We start from the raw sequence: 21540 nt of genomic DNA, 5'->3' as shown, positions 1-21540 counted from the left end.
CAATTCAGATCCCAGAGCGCATCATGGCCTTAATTATAATGGTGATATCCGTCTGGTTTGCACTTTCAGAGAAGTTTGTCCTATTGCTAATCTATGTTAAAAGGAACCTGACAGCTGATTCATGCTGCTCGATCTACAGGTAGCTTGTATCAGACATTGGCTGTACGATATCAGCCAGGTATGTTTGACTCTTTCTCTTGACACTGCATCGTTTCAGAGAAAAACTTTACTTTAAAAGACGACGCCAGAGATCAAACCACATGGGAGACTAGTCAGACAGGCAGTTCCCTGGCAGATTCTCCCCACCAGCTTCTAGTGACTGACCGGTCTCTCCCTATGTGTGTTAATAGAGAGAGACCTGTCAATCAATGGCAACCGGTGAGGAGAAGCCACTGTGGACCCACCTGTCTGACTAGTCTCCCGTGCAGCTCGGTCCCTGGCGGCATTTAGAGTGTGTTTTTCTCTGAAACACCACAACCTTTCAGAGTCAGACATACCTGTCTGAAATCATACAACCAGTGCCTGATGCATGCTGACCGATCCACAGGCGATGTGTATCAGCTGTCAGATTCCCTTTAGTTTGGTCTTATTGTATTCTTGACCTTCTGGTCTTTTTTTTTTTTTAGAAAATTGTCTACAGCTCCTACATAAACCTATGTGTTTCCATAATAACAGACTACAAATAATTCTTCTGTTGTCTGATTTAGTAGTCATACTCCCCTGTGTCTGTCTCCACTTCTGGTACCCTACCGGATATACAGGGTGGGCCATTTATATGAATACATCTAAATTAAATGGGAATGGTTGGTGATATCAACTTCCTGTTTGTGGCACATTAGTAAATGGGAGGGGGAAAACTTTTCCAGATGGATGGTGACCATGGTGGCCATTTTGAAGTCGGCCATTTTGGATCCATCTTTATTTTTTTCAATGGGAAGAGGGTCATGTGACACATCATACTTATTGAGAATTTCATAAGAAAAACAATGGTGTGCTTGGTTTTAGCATAACTTTATTATTTCATGAGTTATTTACAAGTTTATGACCACTTATAAAATGTGTTCAAAGTGCTGCCCATTGTGTTGAATTGTCAATGCAACCCTCTTCTCCCACTCTTGACACACTGATAGCAGCATCGCAGAAGAAATGCTAGCACTGGCTTCCAGTATTCGTTGTTTCAGATGCTGCACATCTCTTATCTTCACAGCATAAACAATTGCCTTCAGATGACCCCAAAGATAAAAGTCTAAGGGGGTCAGATCGGGAGACCTTGGTGGCCATTCAACTGGCCCACGACGACCAATCCACTTTCCAGGAAACTGTTCATGTTGGAATGCTCGGACCTGACACCCATAATGTGGTGGTGCACCATCTTGTTGGAAAAACTCAGGAAACGTGCCATCTTCAGTGCATAAAGAGGGCAACACATCATCATGTAGCAATTTCAGATATCCAGTGGCATTGAGGTTTCCATTGATGAAGAATGGCCCCACTATTTTTGTACCCCATATACCACACCAAACCATCAAGATACGAGATGTGCAGCATCTGAAACAACGGATACTGGAAGCCTGTGCTAGCATTTCTTCTGCGGTGCTGCTATCAGTGTGTCAAGAGAGGGAGAAGAGGGTTGCATTGACAATCCAACACAATGGGCAGCACTTTGAACACATTTTATAAGTGGTCATAAACTTGTAAATAACTCATGAAATAATAAAGTTATGTTAAAAACAAGCACACCACTGGTTTTCTTATGAAATTCTCAATAAGTATGATGTGTCACATGACCCTCTTCCCAATGAAAAAAATAAAGTTGGATCCAAAATGGCTAACTTCAAAATGGCCGCCATGGTCACCACCAATCTGGAAAAGTTTTCCCCCTCCCATTTACTAATGTGCCGCAAACAGGAAGTTGATATCACCAACCATTCCCATTTAATTTAGGTGTATCCATGTAAATGGCCCACGCTGTATTTGAGCAAGTAGCAGGGAACATAAAGAAATTAGGTTGATTACAAGATCATGCCACAAATGGTTTGTTTGTAGTCTGTTACTATGGAGACACAGATTCGTAGGGGAGCTGTACAGTCAGAATGGTAGGAAATCTTGTAGAACTGTTTTTTTTAAAAAACAAAAGAAACCATATTTATAAATCAAAGTAGATGGCTGCTTTCTTCCAGACGTAGTGTAACATCTGTCTATAGATGCGTGATATGACAGCTCTGCTAGAGGGAAGCTGTTTTACTAAACCTGTATAATCCCTATTCATAAGGCAATGTAGTGATCAATAACACATTTATGTGTAAATAAGAGTATTGGACTTTAGTGTCACTTTAATTCCTAATGTTTTTCAGATGCTTGCTCAAAAATCAGGCAACATTATCAACATGTCTTCAGTAGCTTCCAGTATTAAAGGTAGGTATTACTAATAGACCTTTAAAGGAGTTATTACCTTTCAGATAATGTTTTTCCCTTGCTGCATTTTGTTAATCAACAAATTAACCGCGCTGTACTCGCCTACCCCGGGTCCACTGATGAGTCTCTACCGCTGCTCCTGATGTATGGCATTGGATGTGGCGCTGACGTCACATCACGGTACGGCAGCCAATCGGCTCAGCGACTGTGAATGCCGCTAAGCTCACTGATTGGGTGCCACACTGCTGACGTGACGTCAGCGCTTCAGCCAATGCCCGACACCGAGAGCAGCAGTAGAGACTTATCGGTGGACCCAGGGCAGGTAAGCCCAGCGTGGTGTATGTTTTAACTACCTGCACCCGGGCCGAACATTATCTGAAAGGTAATAACCCCTTTAATTACATAAATGTTTTAGTGTTTTAAATTTCTGTTGCCTGATCTTGAGTGTATTTTAATTACTTTGTTCATTCTGTCATGGTTGGTTAGGAAGGAGTAGAAATCACAACTGGGCTGCCCACTATTAGCAAACCTGTCACTAAATTCATGTTGTCCACAGGGCTGGGGAGTCGGAGTCTGTATAAAACGGACCAACTCCGACTCCTAAAATATATAATAAATTGGGTACAGTAATTCAGTGCAGTTTGTGGGGAATATTTTTTTCATAAGAATTTGGGAAAGTTATGAAATGTCCTATTCTTGATCTAAGGGTCCAGACTTTTAGCGAAGATTAATCTGTGCTACAGTATATTTATCACTTAAACATGAGCCAGGTATGAGGAGGTCGGAGTCGGTGTCATGGAAATTGAGGAGTCGGAGATTTGGCTTACCGACTCCACAGCCCTGGTTGTCCACACCACGGGCAGCATGGATCGGAGCCTGACTGCATGTTTGCGGCGAGGTATGATTTTTTTTCTGAACACTCTGGTGTTTCATAGAAAACATAGTTTGAATAACTGTCCAGGGATTATAGGATGAAGCCTGATGTCCAGCTCCGTTCCCCAGCTGGCTTCTCACCACCCCACTCCAGTTGATTGACAGGTCTCTCCCTATTTACACAAATGGGAGAAACCTGTCACTGAACTGGAGTGGTGCAGGGATAAGCCACTGCGGGCCACACCAGACTAGTGAAGCTTCCCCCTATATTCCCCATATGGCTCTTCAAACTGTTTTCTTGGATCATCGGAGCATTCAAAGAAAATCATACTTGTCTCGTGGACATCATGAATTGAGTGACAGGTTCCCTTCAATGTATATTCTATATAGATACAGTGGCATGTGAAGTCCATTGCTTAAAGGGTTTGTCCACTACTTGTACAACCCCTTCTCATTCCTCATGTTTGGCCTGTTAAAATATTTATACTTTCCTCCGGTGCTGGCGCCATTCCAGTGGTGTCAGCACTTGCTTTCCCGGGGCTCATGTGAGGTTGTTACGTCACATGAGCCCTGTGCCCAATCAGCGCCGGCGTCAGTGTTCCCGTCTTCGAACGTATTGGCATCAACAGGAAGTCAGGGCTGCGGCTGCTCTCGGACTTCCTCTTGATGTTCGATTTGTCCGATATTTTTACAGACTGAGACCATTGACGTCTTAAAAAATATATATATATGTATGTTAAATGTATTTGACTGAATATACACTGCTAGGAATATCCATTTGCAGACACTTTGACACAGTCTTGCCATGTGATGTAGCTGAGTTATTTTAGTATCCAGTTCAGTACCAGGTGACATCTGTCTGGTGCAGTAAATTGTTACAATGACCAGAATGCCACAAAACTACCTTTGCATCCAGCCTTTCAACAGTACGAACCAGCATAGACACGTACGAGCCATCCTGCAAACTGCTCGCACAAGCTCCGCACATCTTATAGCAACTGGTCGGAGAGGATGGCCATACTCTTGACTCTCGCTGATCTATTATTCATGGCTTATCTTGTGAAAAAGCCATCAGTTTTCAGAAACTGGATGTTCCCTTCAGCAGATAGTGTAGTGTCATTTTATGACCAATGCAATGATGAGGTGCAATAACACAATATACCATGTCTCGTACTTGTGACTAATCTGATTCTTCTCTCTTCTTGTGTTCCATTGACTCATGTCAGTGTCTTCCTGATGTTCACGAGGTTCATTAGTCTCTGTATATCTGGCACTAACCTGATAATCCCCTTTTTCCCCACTGATGGCGTAGTTATATGATTCTACCCATGTTGTAATAGAAATCATCTTAATTAACCCCTTTACCCCCGAAGATGTTTTGCACGTTAATGACCAGGCCACTGTCACTTTATGAGGTAATAACTCTAGAACGCTTCAGCGGATCCCAATGATTCTGAGATTATTTCGTGACATATTGTACTTCATGATAGTGGTAAAATTTCTTCGATATCCCTTGCGTTTATTTGTGAAAACAATCGAAAATTTGGTAAAAATGTAGAAATTTTTGCAATTTTCAAAATTTGAATTTTCATGCCCTTAAATCAGAGAGATAGTGTGTCACACAAAATAGTTAATAAATAACATTTCCCACATGTCTACTTTACATCAGCACAATTTTGGAACAAAAATTTTTGTTCTGTTAGGAAGTTATAAGGCTTAAAAGTTGACCAGTGATTTCTCATTTTTCCAACAAAATTTACAAAACCATTTTTTTAGGGACCACATCACATTTGAAGTGACTTCGAGGGGCCTTTATGACAGAAAATACCCAAAAGTGACACCATTCTAAAAACTGCACCACTCAAGGTGCCCAAAACCACATTCAAGAAGTTTATTAACCCTTCAGGTGCTTCACAGGAATTTTTGGAATGTGGAAGAAAAAAATGAACATTTAACTTTTTTCACAAAAATGTTACTTTAGACCCAATTTTTTTTATTTTTGCAGGGGTAACAGGAAGAAATGGACCCCAAAACTTGTTGTGCAATTTCTACTGAGCACGCAGATAACCCATATGTGGGGAAAAACCACTGTTTGGGCACATGGCAGGGCTTGGAAGGGAAGGAGCGCCATTTGACTTTTTGAATGTAAAATTTGCTTGAATAATTAGCGGACGCCATATCGCGTTTGAAGAGCCCCTGATGTGCCTAAACAGTGGCAACCCCCCACAACTGACCCCATTTTGGAAACTAGACCCCTCAGGAAACTTATCTAGATGTGTGGTGAACACCTAGACCCCCAGGTGCTTCACAGAATTTTATAACATTGAGCCGTAAAAATAAAAAAAATCTAACTTTTTCCACAAAAATGATCTTTTAGCCCCAAATTTTTGATTTTCACAAGGGTAAGAGGAGAAAATGGACCCCAAAAACTGTTGTGCAATTTCTCCTGAGTACGCCGATACCCCATATGTTGGGAAAATGCAGTTTGGGCATTCGGGAAGGTTTAGAAGGGTAGGAGCACTGTGTGACTTTTTGAATGCAAAATTGGATGGAATCGAGAGCAGATGCCATGTCGCGTTTGGAGAGCCCCTGATGCACCTAAACAGTGGAAACCCCCCACAAGTGACCCCATTTTGGAAACTAGACCCATTAAGGATTTTATCAAGGGGTATAGTGAACATTTTGAACCCAGAGGTACAACACAGAATTTGATAACATTAGGTCATGATATTGAATAAGTTGTCATTAGTCTTGAGCGCAAGTGCTCACTACTTGAGTTTGCATCGGGTACTCTGGTATGCACCATGTATCGCGGATGCTTGAGTCCCCACCCTGCATGTTTCACTTTTATTAGACACCCCCAAAAAAAACATGCAGTGATCACTCGTGCATGGCAGGCAATCCCAGTGAGGTTTTTTTGGCTGTATAACAGCTGTGAAACATATATGGGGCGGAGACTCGAGCATGTCACTTGAGCACCTGCAATACTCGGTGCATACCCGAGCACCCGATGCAAACTCAAGTAGTGAGCACTTGCGCTCAACACTAGTTGCCATATCGTCATCCTCTTTTTTTTTTTTTTTTCTTTACCTTTGAAAATATCCTAACCCCAACACAACTCTAACCCTAGCACAACCCTAACCCTAGAGTTTAATTTTTATGCTGTTCCTCGTGCGGTATAAGTGATTAGACAACTTTATTCTTTGGGTCGGTGCGATTACAGCGATACCAGATTCATAGCGGGTTTTTATGATTGACAGCTGTCGCACACTAAAAAAAACTTTTTTTTTTTGCAGCGCCATATTTTGAGAGATCTAATTTTTCCATATTTCGGCTGACAGTCATGTGATGGCTTGATTTTTTGCGAGACAAGTTGATTTTTTTTATTGGTACCGTTTTCAGGCACGTGACATTATTTATTTATTTTTTTAAACTTGATTTGTTTATTAAACAATTTTATAAACCATTATACATTGTATTTGGTATCGGAAAACATCCAAACATACACTGCTCAAAAAAATAAAGGGAATACTCAAACAACAGAATATAACTCCAAATAGATCAAACTTCTGTGAAATCAAACTGTCCACTTAGGAAGCAACACTGATTGACAATCAATTTCACATGCTGTTGTGCAAATGGAATAGACAATAGATGGAAATTATTGGCAATTATCAAGACACCCTCAATAAAGGAGTGGTTGTGCAGGTGGGGACCACAGACCACATCTCAGTACCAATGCTTTCTGGATGATGTTTTGGTCACTTTTGAATGTTGGTTGTGCTTTCACACTCGTGGTAGCATGAGACAGACTCTACAACCCACAGAAGCTGCTCAGGATGAGTGCAGCCCATCCAGGATGGCACATCAATGCGAGCTGTGGCAAGAAGGTTTGCTGTGTCTGTCAGCGTAGTGTCCAGAGGCTGGAGGCACTACCAGGAGACGTGGAGGGGGCTGTAAGTGGGCAACAACCCAGCAGCAGGACCGCTACCTCCGCCTTTGTGCAAGGAGGAACAGTAGGAGCACTGCCAGAGCCCTGCAAAATGACCTCCAGCAGGCCACAAATGTGCATGTGTCTGCACAAACGGTTAGAAAACGACTGCATGAGAATGGTATGAGGGCCCAACGTCCACAGATGGGGGTTGTGCTCACAGCCCAACACCGTGCAGGACGCTTGGCATTTGCCACAGAACACCATGATTGGCAAAGTCGCCACTGGCGCCCTGTGCTCTTCACAGATGAAAGCAGGTTCACACTGAGCACGTGTGACAGACGTGACAGAGTCTGGAGACGCCATGGAGAGCGATCTGCTGACTGCAACATCCTTCAGCATGAACGGTTTGGCAGTGGGTCAGTAATGGTGTGGGGTGGCATTTCTTTGGAGGGCCACACAGCCCTCCATGTGCTCGCCAGAGGTAGCCTGACTGCCATTAGGTACCGAGATGAGATCCTCAGACCCCTTGTGAGACCATTTGCTGGTGCGGTTGGCCCTGGGTTCCTTCTAATGCAGGACAATGCCAGACCTCATGTGGCTGGAGTGTGTCAGCAGTTCCTGCAAGATGAAGGCATTGAAGCTATGGACTGGCCCGCCCGTTCCCCAGACCTGAATCCGATTGAGCACATCTGGGACATCATGTCTCGCTCCATCCACCAACGTCACGTTGCACCACAGACTGTCCAGGAGTTGGCGGATGCTTTAGTCCAGGTCTGGGAGGAGATCCCACAGGAGACCATCCGCAACCTTATCAGGAGCATGCCCAGGCGTTGTAGGAAGGTCATACAGGCACGTGGAAGCCACACACAATACCGAGCCTCATTTTGACTTGTTTTAAGGACATTACATAAAAGTTGGATAAGCCTGTAGTGTGTTTTTCCACTTTAATTTTGGGGGTGACTCAAAATCCAGGCCTCCATTGGTTAATAAATTTGATTTCCATTGATGATTTTTATGTGATTTTGTTGTCCGCACATTCAACTTTGTACAGAACAAAGTATTCAATGAGAATATTTCATTCATTCAGATCTAGGATGTGTTATTTGAGTGTTCCCTTTATTTTTTTGAGCAGTGTAGCATATAGACATAGATATACATTAAGAAAAACCTATCCAAGTAAACATGTCAAATGTGTTACCACATACATATATATAGTTTCCTTGTCTTAGGAATGTCACAGCTTCTGAAATTATATGCAGAGAAGAATATGAAAAAAAATAAAATAAAAAATATAGGATATTTTCCTGATCAGGATACAACCCAAACGCTTAACCACAACTTATCAAACTTACACTGTCATTTCCGTGCTTAAAATATCTCACAACATAATATATAAGGATCTAGATGTCTGCTTCCATAAGTAACATTTGTCCACGTGACATATTTTGATCGCTTTCTATTCCAATTTTTGGGAGGCAGAATAAACAAAAACCAACAATTCAGGAATTGTTTTTTTGTTTTATGCTGTTCCTCGTGTGGTGAAATTAATATGGCAGCTTTATTCTTCGGGTCAGTACATTTACAGTGATATCACATTTTTGGGCTATGTGCCCACGATGCAGAAATGCTCAGGATTTTTTCCTGAACGTTTCTGCATCTCCCTGACAGAAAAAAACGCATGCGGATTGTACATGCGGATTGTACATGTGTTTTCCTGCCAGGGACATGCGGATGTGAAGCGTTCTTCACTTGCATTTCCGCATGCGGGTTGTCAAGCGCTTTCCAAGCGATTTTAGCATCACTTGGAAAGTGCTTGTCAACTTGGTCACACTATATAAATCCATGGAAACAGCATGGATATATATATATATATAGTGTGACCGAAAGAATGTCAAAAAGTAAAAAAACAAAAATATACTTACCCTCCGATGGCCCACTTGCTTCACTCGGTCCCGGCTGCCAGCTGCGGTAGACTGAAGGATCTGCCGACGTCAGCGTCGCGTGACCCGTCACATGACTCTGACGTTAGCGCAGGTCCTTCATTCCATCGCGAAGTGCCGGGAAGCAAGGAGGAGCGCATCGGGGGCCGCTAGAAGGTAAGTATATATTTATTTTTTATTTTATTCTTTTTTTACAGCTTTTTTAATGGTACCTGGGTGTGGAGGAGACTCTCCTCTCCTCTACACCCGGGTACCATCCGCACATTAGAACGCGCCAATTGTGCAATTACAGATGCAGTCTTGCGGAATTGGCGCGTTCTAATGCAAGTTAATGGCGGTGAAAACGCAGCGCTTCCGCAAAATTAACCCCTTCAGGACCCAGCCTATTTTGACCCTAAAGACCTTGGCATTTTTGTCAATTCTGACCAGTGTCCCTTTACGAAGTAAAAACTCTGGAACACTTCAACGGATCCTAGCGATTCTGAGATTGTTTTTTCGTGACATATTGGGCTTCATGTTAGTATTAAATTTAGGTCAATAATATTTGCGTTTATTTGTGAAAAAATCAAAAATATGGGAAAAATTTTGAAAATTTTGCAATTTTCAAATTTTGAATTTTTATTCTGCTAAACTAGAGAGTGATGTGACACAAAATAGTTAATAAATAACATTTCCCACATGTCTACTTTACATCAGCACAATTTTTGAAAAAAAAAAAATTTTTGGTAGGAAGTTAGAAGGGTTCAAAGTTCATCAGCAAATTTTCTTTTTTCCAGCAAAATTTGCAAAGCCATTTTTTTTAGTGACCACATCACATTTGAAGTCCCTTTGAGGGGTGTACATGACAGAAAACACCCAAAAGTGACACCATTCCAAAAACTGCACCCCTCAAGCTACTCAAAACTACATTCAAGAAGATTATTAACCCTTCAGGTGCATCACAGGAACTAAAGCCACATGGAAGAAAAAAATGAACATTTTTATTTTTCTAACAAAAATTTTCTTTTAGCCTAAATTTTTTAATTTTCACATGGGTAACAGGATAAAATGCATCCTAAAATTTGTTGGTCAATTTCTCCTTAGTACACTGATACCTCATATGTGGTCATAAACCACTGTTTGGGCACACGGCAGGGCTCAGAAGGGAAGGAGCGCCATTTTACTTTTTGAATGGAAAATTAGCTCCAAAAGTCAAATTGCGCTCCTTCTCTTCTGAGCCCTGTCATGTGCCCAAACAGTGGTTTACGACCACATATGAGGTATCAGTGTACTCAGGAGAAATTGACCAATACATTTTAGGATGCATTTTATCCTGTTACCCATGTGAAAATTAAAAAATTTAGGCTAAAAGAAAATTTTTGTGAAAAAAAAAGTACTTTTTTGTTTTCACAGATCATTTTGTGAAGCACCTGGGGGTTCCAAGTGCTCACTATGCATCTAGATAGGTGCCTTGGGGGGTCTAGTTTCCAAAGTGGGGTCACTTGTGGGGGAGCTCCACTGTTTAGGCACATTAGGGGCTCTCCAAACGCAACATGGTGTCCGCTAACAATTTGAGCCGATTTTCCATTCAATTTGTTAGCGGACACCATGTCGCGTTTGGAGAGCCGCTGTGTGGCCAAACATTGGAGCTCCCCCACAAGTGACCCCATTTTGGAAACTAGACCCCCCAAGGCACCTATCTAGATGCACAGTGAGCACTTGGAACCCCCAGGTCATTCACAAATTAATCCGTAAAAATAAAAAAGTGTTTTTTTTTCCACTTTTTCATTTTTATGAATCAATTTGTGAAGCACCTGGGGGTTCCAAGTGCTCACTATGCATCTAGATAGGTGCCTTGGGGGGTCTAGTTTCCAAAATGGGGTCACTTGTGGGGGAGCTCCAATGTTTGGGCACACAGCGGCTCTCCAAAAGCAACATGGTGTCCGCTAACAAATTGTCGGCTCAAATTGTTAGAAGACACCATGTTGCGTTTGGAGAGCCGCTGTGTGGCCAAACATTGGAGCTCCCCCACAAGTGACCCCATTTTGGAAACTAGACCCCCCAAGGCACCTATCTAGATGCATAGTGAGCACTTGGAACCCCCAGGTCCTTCACAAATTAATCCGTAAAAATAAAAAAGTGTTTTTTTTTCCACTTTTTCATTTTTATGAATCAATTTGTGAAGCACCTGGGGGTTCCAAGTGCTCACTATGCATCTAGATAGGTGCCTTGGGGGGTCTAGTTTCCAAAATGGGGTCACTTGTTGGGGAGCTCCAATGTTTGGGCACACAGCGGCTCTCCAAAAGCAACATGGTGTCCGCTAACAAATTGTTGGCTCAAATTGTTAGAAGACACCATGTTGCGTTTGGAGAGCCGCTGTGTGGCCAAACATTGGAGCTCCCCCACAAGTGACCCCATTTTGGAAACTAGACCCCCCAAGGCACCTATCTAGATGCATAGTGAGCACTTGGAACCCCCAGGTCCTTCACAAATTAATCCGTAAAAATAAAAAAGTGTTTTTTTTTCCACTTTTTCATTTTTATGAATCAATTTGTGAAGCACCTGGGGGTTTCAAGTGCTCACTATGCATCTAGATAGGTGCCTTGGGGGGTCTAGTTTCCAAAATGGGGTCACTTGTTGGGGAGCTCCAATGTTTGGGCACACAGGGACTCTCCAAACGCAACATGGTTCCAATTTGTTAGTGGACACCATTGTGTAGTGTATGTCAGGTTGGTGTGCGGTGTGGTATATTGTAGTGTATACACCACACACACACACACACACACTACAACACACACACCAACCTGACATAGCCTACTAAGCTGAGTACGCCCTAGACTGGGATGAGTGGGACGGGCGGGACATTTTGTGTGCTGTGTGCGTGTGTAAAAAAAAAAAAAAAAAAAAAAATCGAAACTTTATTATAGTGTGAGTGTACGTGTGTGTGTGCTTGGTGTAACCTTCTGCAGTCACGTGTGGGGGCTGTCAGGCGTAGGGGGCTGTCAGGCGTAGGGGGGCTGTCAGGCGTAGGGGGGCTGTCAGGCGTAGGGGGGCTGTCAGGCGTAGGGGGGGGGCTGAAGAGATGGAGGAGCCAGCAGCTGCAGCAAGGGGGGTGATCACTGGGGCAGGAGCCGGCAGTAGCAAGGGGGGTGATCACTGGGGCAGGAGCCGGCAGCAGCAAGGGGGGTGATCACTGGGGCAGGAGCCGGCAGCAGCAAGGGGGGTGATCACTGGGTTTGCGGGGGGGGGGGATGATCACTGGGATGGGGAGTGAACACTGGAGACAGGGGGGGTGAACACTGGGGACTGGGGGGGTGAACACTGGGGTCAGGGGGGGTGAACACTGGGGTCAGGGGGGGTGAACACTGGGGACAGGGGGGGTGAACACTGGGGGAGGGGTGATTATTGGGAGGTGGGGGGTGATATCACTGGGACTGGGGGATGGTGGGTTTGATCACAGGAGCAGGGCATTTACACTGAGCCTGCTGCTGCTGTGATCACAGTCCACCGGCTGTCAGAAGGAGAGCAGCAGCCGGTGGATGAAGACGTGGGAGAGGGAGCAGAGGGAGCGGAGGTCGGGGTGCAGGTATGAAAGTGGAGGGGGGGTCGGGGGTGGAGGGGGGGGCAGGGTGGAGTGGAGGGGGGGTCGGGGGGGAGCGGGGGCAATACTACCTGATGCAGATCAGCGGCGGCAGCAGGCGATCAGCGGCGGCAGCAGGCGATCCACGGGGGGGCAGCTGCAGAGGGTCCACGGGGGGGCAGCAGCAGAGGGTCCACAGGAGGCAGCAGCAGAGGGTCCACAACGGCCGGCACCCGATCCATGGACGGGCAGTTGCGGCCATCATTAAAAACTCCCTCCACATCTGATTGGGGCTAGTATCCATGTGACGCTAGCCCCCCAATCAGATCTGGGGGGAGGGGGGGACAGAGGTGACACTCCCCCCAGCCAATGGCTGATGCTGTAAGCATCAGGCCATGCCCAGATTTAAATATTACACCAATTTTCATTGGTGAAATATTTAATTCATACCGATTGGCAGTTTCATTAAAAGTGAAAATGAAACAGCCAATCGGAGGGGTCCCAGGCACGGGGGGGTTAATCCACCCCCCGGGGGGTCGACTTCAGGATGTCCAGTTGCAGTAGCAACTGTGACACCTGAGCGACCCCGCTCGCAGGCGCTGCAGGGGGTCTTTCCCTCCATGTCACAGACGCTGTGACATGGGTCGGGAACGAACTGTTTTCCATGTCACAAACGGTGTGACACGGGTCGGGAAGGGGTTAATGGACATGCTGCGGATTTTTGAGCGCAGCATAAACGCTGCGGAAAAATCCGCAGCATGGGCATTGAAAGTGCGGAATTCCATTGGAGACCATGGGGGAAGGTTTACCCACCGTTTCCCAATCGTTTACGCTGCGGAAATTCCGCAGAATAAATGGTTGAAAAACGCATCGTGGGCACCCAGCCTTATCATTATTTTTTTTTTTACTGTTTTGGCGCTTTTACACAATAAAAACTACTTTTATAGAAAAAATAATTTTGTTTGTATCGCTTTATTCTGAGAGCTATAACTTTATTTTTCGACTGATGGAGCTGTATGGCGGCTTGTTTCTTGCGGGACGAGATGACGTTTTCAGTGGTACCATTTTTATTTATATTTGTCTTTTTGATCGCGTGTTATTCCATTTTTTGTTTGGCGGTATGGTGATAAAGCATTGTTTTTTGCTTCTTTTTTTTTTTTTTTTTTTTTTTTTACCGTGTTCACTGAAGGGGTTAACTAGTGGGACAGTTTTATAGGTCAGGTTGTTTTTTTGCAGGACAAGATGATGTTATCAGCGGTACCATTTTTTTATTTACATTCATCTTTTTTTATCACATTTTATTCCATTTTTTGTTTTTCAGTAAGATGATTTAATTTTTTTTACAGTGTTCACTAAAGGGGTTAACTAGTAGGAGATTTTTATAGGTCAGGTTGTTTGGGACGCGGCGATACCAAATATGTTTACTTTTATTTGGTTTTTTTTGGTTATTTTTTTAGAATTAATTATGGGTACAGTATATTTTTTATTTTTTGGGGATTTTTTTTTTCATTTTTTTTTTCTTCCCACTTATTGACACTTTTTTTTACTTTTACACTTGGACCCATTATGGGACTTTCACTTTTTGCAGGCTGATCACTTGTATAACAGAGATGCTGCAGCATCTCTATGCTGTACAGGCTCTCAGCCTGCATGCAGTAGTTACTTTGATCATGCACTGCGCATGATCAAAGTAAGTTCCTGGTGACCCGGATGTCGTCATGACGACATCGGGTCACCATGGCAACTACTGGGACCCGGCACAGACTGCGCGGGACGCCGGAGAGGAGGTAACTAAGCGGCACTTACCTCCCCTTGCACCCGGAATGCTGCGATCGACTGCTAGTTCAGCCAACATTGGTCTAATGTAAAATTATTGTATCCTTTGTTTTGTGAAATATCTGAATGTTTGGCTGCAATTATTGATCACTTCCTTTTATCTTTCTGCTGTGGATTAATACAATGCTGAACATTATGTGCAGCCTGACATTAGGAATACTCATCTGCTGGATAATTGATAGACAGGAGCTCATTCACTAGCATTGTACTCTCTATATACTGGAGGTTACACTGTGCTTTAGGTAGTTATATTTCTGCTATTTTTCCTTCCAGGAGTTGTAAACAGATGTGTATATAGCACATCAAAGGCCGCAGTCATAGGGCTAACCAAGTCTGTCGCCGCAGATTTTATTGAGCAAGGGATCCGGTGCAACTGCATATGTCCAGGTAAGTGAATTTCTGTGAAATGTAAAGGGTTAACAATAGCATCTCTTTCAGTTCATCCGTCCGTTTTATTTCCATTTCATATATGGTATACTGAAGCCTCAGTTGTAGGATCAGCCGTGATGTCATGCATCCAGAACACATGGTAATGTATGGGCAGCACGGTGGCTCAGTGGTTAGCACTGCAGCCTTGCAGCGCTGGAGTCCTGGGTTCAAAGCCCCCCCAAGGACAACATCTAGAAAGAGTTTGTTCTCCCTGTGTTTGCGTGGGTGTTCTCGGGTTTCCTCCCACACTCCAAAGACATACTGATAGGGAATTTAGATTGTAAGCCCCAATAGGGACAGTGCCAATAAGGTCTTGCTGCTGTAAGTGTAAATCTTGAAGCTCGATTTATTAATCCAATCTAATATTTGTACAGTATAAACTTAAACTAGATAGTCTTAAAATGTGCAAAATTGTTCACAGTGGCTCCTACCGGGTGATTGTCCTGGCACATCAATAGACACTGTTAACACCACCAATTGGTTGACTTGGCTTGTGTCAAAATTTGGAATCCGATTGATACAACTGTTGTAAGCCCTAACATTGAACACTGACATTTCTATTCACTACCTGCAAGCAGAGGTATTCCAGAGAGAGAGAAATCAGTATATTTAAAAAAAAAAAAATTAAAAATCTATTTTAAGGGGTTGTCTCAGGAAAGATATTTATGCCACCCACACCTGCCTCCAATGCTGGGGCACCCCAATCGCCCATTTTATGACGTCTGACCACTAGTGAGTGGAGAGGTGGAGGTACAAGCGCCAACTCTCTCCATTCATTGCTATAGTAGTTCACATTACAGCTGAGCAAATACTTTGAAAGACTAGTGGCAGCATGTTGTCTCTCAATGGTTAGCACTATTGCTTTGCAGCGCTGGGGTCCTGGGTTCAAATCCCACCAAACACAACATCTGCAAGGAGTTTGTATGTTCTTCCCATGTTTGTGTGGGTTTTCTCTGGGTTCTCCGGTTTCCTCCTACACTCCAAATACATACTGATAGGGAATGTAGATTGTGAGCCCCAATGGGGACCGTGCCGACAATGTCTGTAAAGCGCTGTGGAATTAATGGCGCTATACAACCCCTGGCAAAAACTATCACCGGGCTCGGAGGATGTTTATTCAGTTGTTTAATGTTGTTGAAAAAAAACAGATCACAGACATGGCACAAAACTAAAGTAATTTCAAATGGCAACTTTATGGCTTTAAAAAACACTAAAAGAAATCAAGATTAAAAATATGGTACTCAGTAAGGGTAATTTTTTTCAGACCAAGCAGAGGGAAAAAATTATGGAATCACTCAATTCTGAGGAAAAAATTATGGAGTTACCCTGTAAATTTTCATTTCCAAAACTAACACCTGCATCAAATTAGATCTGCTCGTTAGTCTGCATCTAAAAAGGAGTGATCACACCTTGGAGAGCTGTTGCACCAAGTGGACTGACATGAATCATGGCTCCAACACGAGAGATGTCAATTGAAACAAAGGAGAGGATTATCAAACTATTAAAAGAAGGTAAATCATCAGGCAATGTTGCAAAAGATGTTGGTTATTCAGTCAGCTGTGTCTAAAATCTGGACCAGATACAAACAACATGGGAAGGTTGTTAAAGGCAAACATACTGGTAGACAGAGGAAGACATTAAAGCGTCAAGACCGGAAACTTAAGGCAGTATGTCTTCAAAACAGGAAATGCACAACAAAACGAATGGGAGGAAACTGAAGTCAATCTCTGTGATCGAACTGTAAGAAACCGCCTAAAGGAAATGGGATTTACATACAGAAAAGCTAAACATAAGCCATCATTAACACCTAAACAGAAAAAAAAACAAGGTTACAATGGGCTAAGGAAAAGCAATCGTGGACTGTGGATGACTGGATGAAAGTCATATTCAGTGATGAATCGCGAATCTGCATTGGGCAAGGTGATGATGCTGGAACTTTTGTTTGGCGCCGTTCCAATGAGATTTATAAAGATGACTGCATGAAGATGACTGATGATGTGGGGCTGCATGTCAGGTAAAGGCACTGGGGAGATGGCTGTCATTACATCTTCAATAAATGCCCAAGTTTACATTGATATTTTGGACAGCTTTCTTATCCCATCAATTGAAAGGATGTTTGGGGATGATGACATCATTTTTCAAGATGATAATGCATCCTGCCATAGAGCAAAAACTGTGAAAACATTCCTTGAAAGAAGACACACAAGGTCAATGTCATGGCCTGCAAATAGTCCGGATCTCAATCCAATTGAAAATCTTTGGTGGAAGTTGAAGAAAATGGTCTATGACAAGGCTCCAACCTGCAAAGCTGATCTGGCAACAGCAATCAGAGAAAGTTGGAGCCAGATTGATGACGAGTACTATTTGTCACTCATTAAGTCCATGCCTCAGAGACTGCAAGCTGTTATTAAAGACAGAGGTGGTGCAACAAAATACTAGTGATTTATTGGAGTGTTCTTTTGTGTGTTTGTTATTCATGATTCCATATTTTTTTCCTTCAGCTTGGTCTGAAAAAAAATTACCCTTACTGAATACCACATTTTTTTTTCTTGATTTTCTTTTAGTGTTTCTTAAAGCCCTAAAGTTGCCATTTGAAATTAGTTTAGTTTTGTGCCATGTCTGTGATCTGCTTTTTTTCAACAACATTAAACGACTAAATGAACATCCTCTGAGCCCCGTGATTCCATAATTTTTGCCAGGGGTTGTATAAGCAAGTAAAATAAATAATTATTTGGAATGCCCATAGCAGTTAATGGAAAGAGACGGAGCATCCGACATCTCTCCCCTCACTGGTGATCGGATATGTACCTATCAGACATTAATGGCATACTCTACAGCTAGGCCATAAATACCTTGCTTGACACAACCCATGTAAAAATTATGTTTTATATATATAACACTGATGGATGTCTATAAATGGCATTTAGTGGGTACAAATTGGACATCCCCAATACTTCCTGTTTTGAAATGAAATGCTCTGTTTTCACTTCTTATTTATGGGGGCAAATATAATTTATAGGGGCGGATATGAGAAGTGTACATCAACTGAAGCGTCTATAAAAAAAACAATCCACCAATCACTTTAACAGCTAGTACTTATTGTTTAGTTTCCATAAATCCTTTTTCTTTACATTACCTTACAGTAATCTGTAATTTCTATAAACTAATAGTGGCTAATACGGCAGTTTTCTTTTTATTTCTCTTGCCGGCATTACACTAACATGGTTCGAACATGTTGTAAAATATAAGTTATCTTTAGGAACTGTGGATACACCATCATTGAGAGAAAGGATCCAAGCCAGGCCGAACCCTGAACAGGTACGAATGTGGAATATGCAATTATTTCTCACTGAATTGATTGTATTTACGGGTATTTTATTATTTTCCTGTGATTTGTCTAGGCTTTAAAGGACTTCCTTGCAAGACAAAAGACTGGCAGAATGGCCACAGCAGAAGAAGTTGCCCATCTGTGTGTGTACCTGGCATCTGATGAAGTAAGTTGTCTAGTGATGTCTCCAGACCTACAGTTTATAGTCATTTTATCATGAAAATCAGTTGAAATCCTGTTATTCGTATGGCCTCATCTCCCCCACCATGTTCAGTAATTATGCTATTTCCAGCTTGTGTCAAGAATGGGCAGTAGGAGAGGTGGTGAATACCAGTCTCTAGCACTGGGAATACTGGGCTACATCTCTGTTACATCTGCGTCCTGTAGGACTTTGCTGGTTTTGAGGGACATAGAGACAGCTGTTTCTTGGGGAAAGCATGGCTCTGCCCTAGTACTGGAGGGGGGAATGGACTATTTCTGGGGGTATTGGAGCTACGTTGTTTTAAAGTAGTATATGGATGCGACACTGGATTGTATGTTATATGCATTTGAGTGTATGCCGATCCCTCATCCTTGACTTCACCAGAATTCTGAAAAATGTGAATGTATTTTTAAGTAGTGCTGTAAAAAATACAAATGTTTCCTATGTTTTGCAGTCACCCATTAGATAATTCTTGGCATCTAATTTTTCCCTTGTCTTTATAGTCTGCTTATGTTACTGGTAACGCACACATCATCGATGGTGGCTGGAGTCTGTAAATCGGGTGACTTACATTTGCTGACAGATGAACCACTTCACCAATAATCAATGGAAATCAAGCACAACAGATGGTTTTGCACAGGGTCACTTTTCACGATGCCCAAATAGTTTTGATGTCGCTGCTTATGTTTCGCAAATGATGATTTTTTTTATTTTTTTTTTACTTGGATTAGCTTTTACAGTATTGGTGAAAAGCTCCAATCACAGTATAAATCTGAATATGGGCCAGGAGGTGACATTTTTTTGCAGGTGTATAAAGGATCTAAATCCTTGGACTAAAGCTGTGTTCACATAGCGTTTACTGCTTCGTTCAGTGACTGATTGTTCATTGCAATTAAAACAAAAGTAGACAAATTACTGGAAGTTTAATAATATTATTTTACAGAAATAATGTAACAAGACCAAATAATGTAATGTCATTACAGACAAAATAAAACAATTTTGCGTTTGATTTATTTCCTTCTCCTTAAAGAGAGTCTGTCAGCCCTAACAGACCGTGTAAGCAAAACACATAACCTTGCACGGGGTGTAGCTCCTACAAAAATCACATATTAAGGCCACTGCCTCACTATCGGTATTCGGTCAGTATTTTTTCTCAGGAGTGGGAGCCAAAACCAGGAGTGGGTAATAAATGCAGAATTGGTGACTTGTTTCTATTATACCTTTTTTCTGATTGTTCCTCACCTGGTTTTGGCTCCCACTCCTGAGAAAAAATACTGATCGAACACTGACCAATTACTGATAGTAGGGCTGTGGCCTTAGTGATCTAATCGCTGACTGTTTGTATGTTGGTCAGAATCTGAGGTTTAATCAAATGTGTTGATTAGGGGGCTTGCAGCACTCTTGCGGGGGCCAAGAGGCTCAGTGCACCATTTTCCCACTTGTTTTACATGTTCCTGCCTCCTTCTCTTGTCAGTTTGGACAGACTCCCCAATTAAAGAGCAATTATTGTTTTACAATTTTTTCCCATGAATTAATAGTATACTGAAGAAACTTTTGTAATATCTTATTAGACAAATACCATTTTTTCCCTTCACCCATGACCGCACACCTAGAGAGAGGGATCCACCACATCAAGGACAGGAAACCGTCTGAAATAAAAGGGCATTACCTCTCCCTCTCTTCAGTTGGTTTCCTGTCCTTGATGGGAACCTGTCTGTTTTTTGGAAAGGAAAAAAGAAAGAAGAAAAGAAGTTGTCCCTCTTACCTGGCCCTGTCCTGATTGCAGAAGAGCAGGCTCTGGCCTGTGCGCCGGCCTTCAGGGACCGGAGACGCCGTCCGCAACCTCTGGATGCTGCTTCCATGTTTGGGCTCAGGCGGTGAGGAGAGCTCCCCGCAGACCGCTGCGCCGCCCTCTCCCTGCCGTCCATCAGGAGCTCCACGCTGGCTGCATGCTTGGAGCGGCATCTTCTGGGAATAACGCGGCCCCTGACGCATTGTCGCGGGGCACGCTGGGAGGGGCGTGCTGCATGACGCCGAGGGGGGTCCCGGAAACAAGATGGCGGCACCTTGTGAACGCTCGCTGGCCGGTTAATGAAGCCTCGGCCTGCGGTTGTAAGGAGGGGGGAGGGCCCATAACTCGGTGGAGGGACCCGATGGCACCAGACCCTATATAAAGTTGGGTCAGGAGGGTCAGCGCTGCTCCCGCCCCTTAGTCTTGGAAAGCAATGGCAGACCAGGACAGCCAGGAGCAGAAGCAGCTGACACCCCCATCTCAGCAGCAACAGCAAAGACAACAGGCAGCGTCAGCGGAAAAAGCAGACTGACGCCCCACAGACAGTCGCTCGAGCAACCGCAGCAGTAGCCGCAGAAGCAAGGTCTTTTGACGTCTCGGTGCCATCCCGAAGGGATTCTTCTCATGTCCCGCCACAACCTCCAAATCCGGTACCCTTCAGTAACTTCAGGGGTGAGTGATCTTCGTGTATGTCACCTGGTTTTAATAGAGGTTTTTTTTCTTATGTGCTTAACCCCTAGGAGCCTGTGAAAAGTAGCTCCAAAAAGAAGCACAGAATGTGTGCCTTGTGCCAGATACCCCTACCTGTAGAGTGGCAAAAGGATCTATGTTCAGCTTGTATTGAAAGAACTGTTGCTGAAAGTGCGCCGGATTTTGCCAGTAATCTCAAGTCTATGGTCCGCTCTGAGATTCAGGGTTCCCTAAAGGAGTTGCTTAGGAAGAAGAGAAGATCCCGTAAGGAAATCTCGTCTAGTTATGATTCTTCTCAGTCAGAGCCTCAGGCACTTAGTGATTCCTCGGCCTCTTCCTCTTCAGATAGTGACTGTGGTAGGGCCTGCTTTTCTATTGAGGACACCCACAAGCTGGTTAAAGCTATCCGGTTCACTATGGGGTTGAATGAGGAAAGGGTAACTAAATCCTTAGAGGATATAATGTTTGCCGGGTTGGAGGAGAAAAAGAGGCGCACATTCCCGGTTAACCCTAAGATCCAGGCCCTTATCGATTGGGAATGG

General features: G+C 43.4%; 1 protein-coding gene across 1 annotated transcript in view; it reads left to right on the top strand.

Annotated features, from left to right (window-relative positions):
• LOC141171762 (dehydrogenase/reductase SDR family member 6) overlaps positions 1-19529 on the top strand; it is a 30878-nt gene extending 11349 nt beyond the window's left edge. Inside the window, exons 4-8 of the mRNA XM_073655408.1 lie at positions 2355-2415; positions 14831-14944; positions 18246-18304; positions 18388-18480; positions 19020-19529. Of these exons, the coding sequence (XP_073511509.1) occupies positions 2355-2415; positions 14831-14944; positions 18246-18304; positions 18388-18480; positions 19020-19073 (381 nt within the window). The 3' untranslated portion in view covers positions 19074-19529. The remainder of the gene's footprint in view (positions 1-2354; positions 2416-14830; positions 14945-18245; positions 18305-18387; positions 18481-19019) is intronic.
• The last annotated feature ends 2011 nt before the right edge of the window (positions 19530-21540 follow it).

Source organism: Phyllobates terribilis, unplaced genomic scaffold (assembly GCF_046119375.1).
Source record: "Phyllobates terribilis strain yellow unplaced genomic scaffold, ASM4611937v1 Scaffold_1__5_contigs__length_1240528914, whole genome shotgun sequence".
Lineage (NCBI taxonomy): Eukaryota > Metazoa > Chordata > Amphibia > Anura > Dendrobatidae > Phyllobates > Phyllobates terribilis.
This window is presented reverse-complemented; position numbering and strand designations above follow the sequence as displayed.